The sequence below is a fragment of the Charadrius vociferus genome, unplaced genomic scaffold (genome assembly GCF_000708025.1).
Source record: "Charadrius vociferus isolate BGI_N301 unplaced genomic scaffold, ASM70802v2 scaffold142, whole genome shotgun sequence".
Lineage (NCBI taxonomy): Eukaryota > Metazoa > Chordata > Aves > Charadriiformes > Charadriidae > Charadrius > Charadrius vociferus.
The window spans coordinates 121,040-132,855 of record NW_009647025.1 but is presented as its reverse complement, the minus strand read 5'-3'; the positions used below and the strand labels follow the sequence as shown (position 1 = coordinate 132,855).

The window sequence follows — 11,816 nt, the reverse complement described above, 5'->3', positions numbered from 1 at the left end:
ACTTCCCTCCAGCTCTGTGCTGAAATCCTAGACATGATGGTAGGATTGCTCCTCAGTAACCAGGAGCCAACAGCCATTTTGGTAATACGCAGGGCCTGTAATGGCTAGATTCATTTTCCTCCAGTTTTAAGGCCTCTTTTTATTATTTTAAGCAGACTGTCATTATTATAATTTGAAAGTGACTGACGTGGCAACTAAATGTCCAGAAAACACAAAGAGTCCAAAGGAAAGGCCATAGAAAGTCATAGGTTCACACAATCCAAGGTCAGGAGTTTTGACAGTGGCCAGTAGCAAAATTAGAAGATGATGCTGCAGAAGACCACCAAAAAGAGTTATTAGTCTGCTTCATTAGGTGGGAAGAACCCTTATCTAAATCCCTTTTAGGTAGAGAATGTCGTCACCACCCATCTTGGTTTCAGCTGGAATAGAGTTAGCTTTCTTCCTAGCAGTTGATGTGTTTTGGACTTAGTATGAGAATAATGTTGATAACACACATTGTTTTCGTTGTTGCTATGTAATGCTTATATTAAGTCAAGGACTTTTTCAGCTTCCCATAGAAGCTGAGAGAGAGCACAGACAGGACAAGCTGGCCAAAGGAATATTCCATAGCACAGACATCATGCTCAGTATATAAATGGGGGGTGGCTGAGGGGCAGGAATCCACGAGCGCTCTTTGGGACGGGCTGGGCAATCGATCATCAGGTGGTGAGCAACTGTATTGCATCACTCATTTTGTATATTCTTCCACCCTTATTATTATTATTTTCTCTTCCTTTACTGTTCTATCAAACTGTTTTTACCGCAACCAATGAGATTGTTTTCCCTTTTTCTACCTCTTCTGCCTATCCTGCTCGACGCAGAGGGGAAATGAGTGAATGGCTGCATGGTCCTAGTTGCCAGCTGGGGTTAAACCACACCACCACCACAAAATTAAGTCAAGCTGGCTTAGAAGCGGGTGCTTGAATCATCACCATGAGCTGACAGGGGGAACAAAAAAACAACCCTGAAAACAAATGCACACGTACCCCTAGCCTAATGTAATAGTGTATTCAACTATGGATAACTCATTCTTCCCCCATCCCTTACTAGCTATAACCTGGTTACTGCTTTCACGTGGGATGGCAGCTCTTTCCTTCTGAGAGACAGAGACTACACCATTCAAACTTCAGCTCTGAATTTGTAAGACTACACTGGAGAAAGCAAACAAATTCTACAATTTATTGGGAAAGAATTACAGAATGGCTCATTTTTCTGCAGCACAATGAACTGTAATAGTTACCTATTACCCCTGTGCAAGCACACAAAGCGAAGCAACTGTAATGACCTCCACAGGTTAAAAAAAAAAAATCTCTCTTTCATCAGCTTTACCTGCAATGCTTTTAAAACCTCTGTGAATACCTGAGCAATCCTGTCTCAGTATTCCACATACTTGCACTGCATTGCTTTAGGTTCACCTCTCTAAGTCTGGACAGTGGCTAAGTGAAACTGAAGCACAGATCTGTTAACTTTCAAAACCAAAGAATTTGTTTTTGTTTTTTTTCGACATCCAAGGAGAGAAAGTTTAAATGCTAAACAAAACTCACCCCTAAGACCCCAAATCTTTCACAAAAGTTCCAACCACAGAGAAAGTCAATTTCAAAGTTGTGATTAAGGATGACGATGGCATTCTCCTTCCCATACTTGTTGTAACTCTCTGGGTCAGTGTAGAGGGTGCAATCGGTCCCTGACCACCATTCCAGCAACATCACCATCTCTGAAATAAAGAACAAGAGATATATAAATGTATGTAGTATATGCAAAGCCACGAACCAGTAACATGTTGAAAAGCATCAATCATCTCAACAGAGCATGGCAAAGCAAGAGCTTTAATGAAACTGAAATGCTGAACATAAACCACACAGTCACACATCTTGGTACAGCAAGTTGGGGGGACAGGGGAGAGACTGGAAACAAGGAGACTGCATGGAAAGAGGGAGCAGAAATTTTCCACAGTGACACTGAGAAAAAGGAGTTTCATTTGTTTGAAAACTGGAAATTTAATGCTACAAATTATTTTATCAAAATACATGTAAAATTAGCATTTATAGCTTAAAATAATCCAACAAAATTACATGAAGAACAGAACAAACTTGCAGAAGAAACAAACACACCTATTCCTGTCACATAAAGGTCTTCAAGCTCCTCTAAAAACTGCAAAATTATAGACCAGAAAGCTGTTTCGACAAGGCACCTGGAACCAGGTCTGTTATATGTACACCTTATACATCACTGTTAACTTCTCAGAAGTAACAGTCGTATGCTTTGCTACAAGTAATGCATTCTACATTTGACAGGGGTGTATGAATCATCCAGAGCAAAGCCAATAGCTCAGACTGGATGAAGAGCATCCATCCCCAAACCAAAGACAAGGTGGATGGCTGGCAAAGTGTGCAGAGCCAAGAATAGTTATTAATAGTGTAACTATCAGAATATTAAGGAATTGATGAAGCAAACAGGGGACAGAGGAGGGGGAAACAGGGAAATCACTGTTAAATACCTCAAAATCATTCTGGATTGGCACCCAGTTTTGTTCCCAAAACCTAACTGTAGGAAACGGTACAAGAATTGGTAGGAGAGCACGGACTGTTTAAAACACCACTGTACTTACAAGCTGGAGAGTGGTTTCTCAGCAGTCTCCTAGTGACGATCATATAACTTTCACCTTCCTATTTGCTTATCCCATTATCAAGGACAGGCAAGAAGTAGGCTTTGTATTTGTTTTGCTTATAACTATAAGCCTGACCACAAGACTTGTGAATCAAACCTTTATTTAGCAAAGTCTCTCTGGTCTCGGGCATGAGAAGTCAAAGTGAGTCAGTAAAGCCAACAAGCTTGCAGAGGTCTATCTCCATGGAGATGGAAAATTAAAATCTAAAAGTAGTGGCTTTCTTCAAGCAACCCATGTCCTGAGCTGGGGGGACCATAGGACTAATGAGAGCTGTCTGTCAAGATGGAAAAGAGACGGAGTTAAGGAACATGTTTGCTTCCTATCAAAGCTATCACAAAACTTCTGCACCAAAGCAAAGGTCTAATGTGAGGGGTTATTCTTTGCTAAGTAAAATGTATCCCCTTCTCAGAGCGCATCTGTGCCATATTAATGTCTGTGCTGGAAGGATGAGACTTCTCAGATGTTCTCCTGGCTTCAGGCAAGCCTGAAAGCACCACAAATCCTCATTCACCTCAGGAAGATCAAAACCAGGCCAGTCTTTGAAACACTTCTGAAATCCTATCAATTTAGGTCCCCTACCGGCCTCAACTAGTGACCAAAACCAGAAAACAGCTAGGAACAAGTCATTTACATTTTCAGTCATCATTAGTGAAATTAATTGCCTGAAGCTTTTGGGTGACATTGTGCTGTGCACTGGAGAACAAGCATTAGTGACATGAATGAATTTTATCTAACAGTGTTACAGCCAGGCTAACAGACAATCTCTATTCAAATAACATTACCTTAATATGATAAAACCACGTTTATGGTACAGATAAATAACTGATTTGTCAGTCCTCCTGAATATTTCTGATCAGGGCAGGTGATCAGAAATAACTACTACTGTGGCAGGAGTATGTATTATTCAATGCACGCTATTATGCATCAAAACAGTAGTCAGAGATGTGGAGGGAGACCTTAACTGCCATATGTTAAGCAAACAATAATTTCACTGGTCAGAAACTGATTTCCCAACAAAAGTCAAAGATGTTAACATCTCAGCTATGGAGATACAGAAGTGTATATATGGCTGATTGCGCTTCCAGACGTCCCCTGCCAAAAGCTGCTTTGTGACACACATTCACAATTTTACATCTTTCCAGGGGTGTAGCTTTCTACTAGATTTGCATTGGAAATAAAAGCCCTACATTCCCCAAAACACAGCAAAATTGAATAATAATTGGGAAAAAAAACCCCACACTGTAATTTACAAACCTTTACAGAATCTACAGTCAAATTCTGGGGCAGAACACAATCACAGAAAAGAAAGGAAGTTAGTGACAGGATTAGTTTGTCTTTTGCTTAACTAGGAACTCAATTAAGAGAAGAAATGACTGCCAGATGGGATTTTTTCTTTTTTTTTTAACCTCTACTGCTATTAAACCTATTGCCTAAAACAAACCAGTAGAGAAAATGACTGTGAGGCCCTCTTGAAGAAAAAGCCAACGTTACCTGGCAAAAAACAACTTTAAAGACATCCCACTTCAAGTGTGGGTTTTTAGTTTGTCTTTTCCTAAGGAATTTGAACAAAACTAATAACACATCTGAATCTTGCTATCCAGGTGTGCCACGTGCATAGAGCTCTTCAGGTACATATTTTCAGTCTCAAATACATTCCAAAAAAGCATAGACAAAAATACTTCTGTATGTGGTTTGATTCTTCAGGCTTCACATAAGCAAGATTTTTGTTTGAATAAATACTGCAGAAATATGTCCCTATTCCTTACCTCGCATGCCCATTTGTCACTGATGTGCTCAGGCAGGTGCTGCAGAAACACAAAGCAGGCACTGAGTGTCTCTGTATTAAATACAATAAATACCATCTGCCAGCCTTTAAGTTCTTAACGCATTTCTCCCCCTCATCTTCCCTACTATTTCCTTCCCCTTCTTCCCAGCCTCCTTTCTCTTTGTGGTTCTCAAGCAATGATTACTAGTGTCAGTTTGTGTTACTCTTGCAGCATGTCACCAGCTTACTTTCACAACCTGCTACAGAAATTTATTACCCAGAAGCCTGCTGTAGTGGCTCAGCAGCACAAGGTCACTCATACACACTCGCCTTCCCTCCTTCACAGTGTAGACGATCAGTGCAAGTTTCCTCCTGTTTGTACACCAGTCAGACTGCATAACTAAAAATAGGGGGGCGGGGGGGAGATTCTCTTGTTCCCAGCCAGGGCTGGTCCAAGATTTCTAAGGCTTCTCCCCGTCCCCTTTCATAAGGTTTGGGAGCTTGAACATCACAACTGAGCTGGTAAGTTCACATTCACCCACATCATGGGGGTTCCTACCTTCCAAAGCAACTCTTCCAGTGATGCTTCCACACAATGCAAAGGAAGCGGAAAAAACAAAAGAACATGAAATTTTTCATCCCTGCTTTGAAGGCAGAGCCCTTGCAGTACATTACAACTAGCTTCAGGAGAGGCTGACGGTATGGAGAAAACATGCCTTCAAATGCCTAATATGGATACTCTGTCTGGTTAAGAATTTTGAGGTTTTCTACCTTTCTGGAATAGAAAAAGCCCTCACCCTACTACACAGAACAGCCCCTACCTCCTGCAAGAGTAGACTGCCTCCTAGCCCTTCACTGCATAAATGTGAACTGCCTCAATGCTTGCACTTATAGAACAAATAACTAAAAAAAAAAAAAAGATCTCTAAGGCTGATCTAAAGGATAACTAGTTGTATGAAAAGCATTTAAGGGAAGAAGGGAAACACACACAGAGTTTACTGAGACTTGTTATTTTCCACCTCAAAGTTTTGCAAGAACGAGTCATTAAAACAGTTAACACTGTTAACTTCTTAAGAACTTGTTAGTAATTCCTTTAGATAACTATTCCTGATAAGCCATGGAAACATTTGCTTACAAGATTAATCATAAAATGCCTATTTTAAAATGCAGCTAAAAGCATGGTTATGTATTGACTCAATAAGTACAACAATTTGAAGATCTCAAGTAAGTATGTAAACTTTTTTAAAGAGCAACAGAACTGTTTCCCTCCATGACATTCTTCATTCTCTTTAGCCTATGTATCAAGGCAACACCAAGAAAGAGAACCCAGAAATTCTTATGGGAACATACAGTAAAAGCATAGTAAACTCTCCAATACAAATAAAAAGCAAGACAAGCGGGCAAACTGTACCACCGCTTCAAAGACCAGACAGGGTGAATGGCTGCATGATGAATGACTATACTGCATAGAAGACTGGGGAACACAGGCTATTCTAGTGCTTCATTATGTCACCTAACCTGACCAGTCATTTATTTCTGGTGTCTACTCCCTTCTTCTCTGCAGGAGCTGTAAGTAATTATGAGGAAAACTTCAAGGCAGGAGTGCTGTAAGCTCGTGTTGATTAGGTACATGAAACCATTGGAGCTCAGAGCTGAAACATTTTTACTCATCTACAAGACATATTTTTAAAGTAACTTATTACTATAAAAAAGCAGATACATATTTCCTGTGATGGGAACAAAAAGCTAGTTCTTGGGAAAAAACCCTGAAGCTGGAAAGTCAAGCAACGCCTTCCCCCTTTCCCCAAGATGAGGGGGTTGTCATTCATGGAGCCCAGCCAGACAAGGCATCAGCTCTCCAGCTTCAAGTAGATTCCCATCCCGTTCTTTACTTTACATAAGCAACACATGCAGGTGTGCATGTGAGCACCAATGTGGTGTAATGGTGTAAGCTGGTCCACCCCAAGACAGAGGTCCTGGTCTTCAACCTGTAGGAAAATGCATAAGTTGAATGGTTTAGACAGAAGAAAAAAAACAAAATCCAGCACCACCACCAGTTACCTACACTCCCCATTTACCCTAGCTGGTGATATAAACACTGTTATCTTTGGACTTCTTTTTCCCTCCTTTAAAGCTGTTTGGCAGCAAAAGGTGGGAGGCTGATGGGGGGGAAATCATGCACACAAATTTAAAAACAAACACACAAAACCTTTCTCCATTGGCTGCAGGTCTTGGAGATACTTCGCCCCAGTCCCCTTGGGAGATCCTGTAAGCAATTCCCTTGAACGAATGCAACTGCTTCCACGTGTTACATGTCTGGGCTTTTAGGGACAGAAATCACCAACAGAGAGGAAGGCAGGAATTATGATTCTTAATTCTCCACCCCTTACAATAAATTACTGGATGTCCTTGCACATAAAGAGATAACCACAGGCCAGCCCTTTTATATATATTGAGGCTGTGAGACCCAGTTATTTCAGCATTTGCTTGCAGGAAATTCTTTTAATGTACTCCACCAATCTTATATTCCAACAAAGAGAACGTGCTGCTTTTGCCACAAATGACTGAGGTCAGTATAGCGTGTGCTGATCAAAGGAGTTAGTACCAACAAACAGTGAAAGAAAACATGCCACTTGGCAAGTTCCCATGACATCAACATTTGCTTTGTACGGGCACGAAACCAAACCATGTCACAGCTCTTCCAGATGTGTTTTCTCATTGCCCAAAACACCATTGGCTTTTTCCTACTGTGCACAGGAGCACTACCACAGAGGAACAGCTTAGCAACAAAAGAATGGTTACAGTGCATCCACTGCAAGTCACTGCGCAAAAGGAACACCAGTCTCGTTTCAACACTTTCTTTTAAGCAATTTCCTATATGCACACACACCGAAAAATTTTTTTTTCCTCATGCATCCTTGGCTTACTTGTAGGTTTTATTATTTTTAAGCCTGCATATACTTAATTTAAGAAATACTGTCCCTACTTAGCTGCTTTGAGTAAACCTTTTCACTGTTAGGAATGCTAAATTATGACCATTAGTTATATTATAAAGACCTCAATGCGCAGTCCTTTTTGAAAATTAGTTATCAGTATGAGGGAGATGACAGCCCAAAATAAAGTTCAAAAGCTACCAACTCCAGCTAGCAAGTGATCCCCAAGGAGTTTTTGGGAAGAAGTAACTGATGCTCTTACAGAAGGTAGTTTATTGAGAAGATGAAAAAACATACACTGTCCTGAACACTTATGCACGTTTTCTGCATTGGTGGATTCATATAAGCGACTTCTGCTTCCTCTCAAAGAAAGCCTAGTCTATAATATACTAAAACCAGTCAGAAGATAGCTAGAAGGGATGATTATGTTATGGTTTCTGTCACTTCCATGATGTCTGTGTACCTACAACACCACTGTTCCACAGACAATACCCTGTCTTTGTCCTGTATCCCTACTCTCCCCAAATCCATAAGTACCAACCTTTGTTCATTTCAAAGGCTAAGGGATTGTTGGAGAAATACTAGAAGTAAAGGGTACAATTAAGCACTGTAAATAGTTAACAAGATGTGGCCCTGGAGAAAGAACCAGAGGATAGCATAAATTAAGCAAAATAAGGGAATACCAAGATAAGCATAATGGGAACAGAATTGCTAACAAGGCCAAAGAAGTCACTTGAACTATGAGTGAATTATCCTAATTAACATAGTAAAAACCCAGCCCTCGGGGTAGGGAAACCCCCCTACTAACAAAAGCCCCCTCCGCATGGAGCCTGTGTAGTAAAAAGAGAGGACGCTGTGACTTTAAGTAAAGATGAGACATAGCAAGAACCAATGGGAATGAGGATGACTAAGTGTAAGTGTAGAAAGTATTGATAACTGTTGCTTGAAATATATAAATGCTTACCCTGTGCCAACCAGGTGGTGCTAGTTTTGTGGATGAACCACCTGGCACCCATCTCGCCTCTGTGTGTATATTGGCTCCTGGCACATCGGATTAAAAGAACCCAGATTTGGGACAACAGGATGAATAGATAAATTAACCTTCGATCGACTGTTCTCAATGTGAATTTAACCTGAAGACTGCAATTTCTCTTTTAAGCTTGAGGAAAGGTTTCTGCATGCAAATCCTTTCCACTTTTCCAGGTATGTCAACTGGTCTCATAAGAAACAATACTTTTGACTGCAAATCATTTATATTATCCATTTTTCTTAACTCTATCCCAACTGCCTTCAGCCAACCAGACAACATCATCCCACACAGTAAACACCAGATACTCTCCAGCTTCCTGTTAGCCATACGGCCAGGCACTGTCTGTCACAGTACTTCATGGTGTCTAACAAATAGCACTTCAGACAAGTAATCTCCACCACCCCCAAGACAAGCAGGTTGGGCAGCTTTCTTTAAACCATGACAGAAATGAACAAAAGGAGTTTCAGGAAAAGTTTTGCTCTGTCTTTACTAGAAGGAAGCATCTTATCTCAGCAAGCAGTGGCTGAGATCTGGTTTCTGTGAATATTAGATTATGCTTTTTATTAAACTATTCGGTACTTGATGTACACAAAATAGGAAGTCTAGTACGTTCATCTGTATGAGCACTGACAGGCATAGAAGTGGAAACATGAAAAGAGTAGGTGAGAAACAACTCAAAAGAAGGTGTTAAGCATTCTGCAGTGATCAGTAATACAGCATTTGATAGCCCTTATCAGGGCTTGCACAGCAAGCGCTTTCTAAAGAGACAACCAAGCAACTTTCATACACTGGCACACAGACCCACACTGGGACAAAGCAAAACACCACCTGATCCATCACACATCCCTCTCCTGGCGTGCCTTCATCAAGTATGACCCTGCATCATGCCTTACCCAAAGGAGCGTGCAAGGACGAATTTCTGTATCCCACCGATGAAGCTGTTGCAACAGTGATAGCTTGGATGAACAGTACATACAAGATTATTCCTGTTCTCATTTTGATGGTTAGGGTGGCATATTACTGTCTAAATCCCAAAACAGATGCTTAAATGAGAGCAGGGTGACCTATATTAAGCATAAGAAGGTGCCATCTTAAATTGATAGACTCAAAAAATCAAATCCAATAATTATGGAGTGGCTAAAAATCTATTCCCAAACTTCTATAAAACACCAAATGCATGGACGAGTACCAGGGATTTGAATCTCTACAGTTTCTTTTCAATCTCTTTCCTGATACCAGACGGGCTAGGAGCAATTTGCTCTGCATAAAAGTTGAGAATCTGGCATAACTTTCAGAAGAAACATCAGCTATTTACCGGACTTATAGCACGTACAAACAGAGGAAAGAAAAGCAACTGATTAAAGAATCAAAGACAAGTAAAAAACTCACTAGATAACACGAAGCAAAAATTCACCGTGCCACTAGATAGGCACAGTCAGTTCAAGAATTTACTAGTTTTGACCAGGATTTCAGAGATCAGAAAGAAACACCTGATACAATTGTAAAATTTTGCATGGTATAGGCCAAAAAAGAACTCACCTGCTAGCACAGAAAAGGTTAGGAGAGACACAGTGGAAATGCAAGTCAAGACTGCAACCTAAATTTTAAACAAAGTATATTTTTGCTTCTTGTTCTACAGTAACTGAGGGCATGATAGTTCTTTTTGTGAAAAGACAGCATGAGTAAATCAGGTTGGTTTGGATTTAAATGAATGGGAGAGGAGGGGAATGGATGGATAATCCGTTCCACTAGGATAGACCCAGAAATCTGTTGATGAACCCCATACTTCATTTGATTATGGAAGCTTTTTTTTTTTCGTATTATTTGAGAAAAACATATGTTAAGGATTAACCCCAGTCAGCAGCTAAGTCAAGGAGATAGGAAGAGCTGTGCTTCTGTACGAGCTATTTCTGAAGCAGCTCAACCCTCCTTGTATGTTGCTACTATCTTTTTTATCCTCAGATCCTCTATACCCCCAGAGGATTGGGATGTTATGATGCCATCTTGATATATTATTCCCCAAAACTGGATCTCTCATGAAGGTCCTTTGACCCTGTTTTGTTTTATGGCAAAATCAGTTTTCAGAAAAATCTGTCTTATTCTCTCACCTTTCTCAAACACTCCCTGAGCTCTGTTGCCCCAAACTAGATGTGACAAGGGCTGTTGTGGGTTAACCCTGATCAGCAGCTAAACACAACACAGCTGCTTGCTCACTACACCCATTCCCAGTGGGACGGGGGACAGAATATGAAGAGCAGAAGCAAGAAAACTCATGGGCTGATACAAAGACAGTTTAATAAGCAAAGGAAGAAGAAAGGGGGGATGAAAAAAAAAACAAAACCAACAAACCCAAAACAAGTGACACGAAAGCAATCACCTCCCACAAGCAGACCAATGCCCAGCCAGTCTTGAAGTAATGGCTGCCTTGCAAAAAACAGCCTTCCCCTCAGTTTTTATTGCTGGGCAGGACAATATATGGCATGGAATATGACCCTGGTCAGTTTGGGCCAGCTGTCCTGGCACACCCTCAACTGGGTGGACAGACAGAGTGGGGAAAAAGACAAAGCCTTGATGCTGTGAAAGCACTGTTCAGCAATAGCCAAAACTGGTGTGTTATCAACACTGGTTTAGTTACAAATCCAAAACACAGCATCATACATATTATTATGAAAAAAAAATAAATACGTACCAGCCAGACCCAGTACAACTATAACAAATTCACTTTTCATGATTAAATTCTGTCTTTGAATGGTGAGCAGACTAATGACTACAGCTAATGATGAAGACAGTCATTCCTAGCCAGGATAAGAGAAATTGCTTTAGGTAAGTAAGAGTGTCCCAACAACAAAACAAACACTTTTGCCCCAGTATCACCTTGAAAGTAACAAGGAAGACTGTTTACAAGGAAGCAGTATGAAAACAAAGGTAATGTAAAACTCATAACCTAACGAATTTCAACTCGGGGAAGACCCAGATGACCTCCCAGAACACTGACTCAGAGGTGAAATGAAGTCTGATCGGAAAAATAGTTTCAGATTGAGCATGGCACCATGTTTTTAAAAATAGAGAAGAGTAGAAACATACTACTAATAGTTAGATTGGTGAGTAGATAAATGATCAGGATAACTGCAGACATAGTAATCAGGCCTCAGTACTAGATGGGAACAAAACCAAAACAAAACAAAACAAAAAAGTTATTCAGAACAGATGTCTGCAAGAGTTGGAATTTAGGAAAACAAACCCTCTATAATTTTTCAAAGCCAGGTCTATATGTCATTATCTGATAACTCTGATTTTATAGACAGAAGAGAGACTTCAAATCTAATGCACCCAGGCTATACTAAGCCATTCATACGGTAAAATGAAAGAAATTGCTGTTAA

The 11,816-nt window shown here is 40.4% G+C and overlaps 1 protein-coding gene across 1 annotated transcript in view; it reads right to left on the bottom strand.

The window, feature by feature from the left end:
• The window catches only part of AGPAT4 (1-acylglycerol-3-phosphate O-acyltransferase 4), a 68,193-nt gene that overhangs the window by 34,418 nt on the left and 21,959 nt on the right, over positions 1–11,816 (bottom strand). Inside the window, exon 2 of the mRNA XM_009895531.1 lies at positions 1,584–1,753. Within this exon, the coding sequence (XP_009893833.1) occupies positions 1,584–1,753 (170 nt within the window). The remainder of the gene's footprint in view (positions 1–1,583; positions 1,754–11,816) is intronic.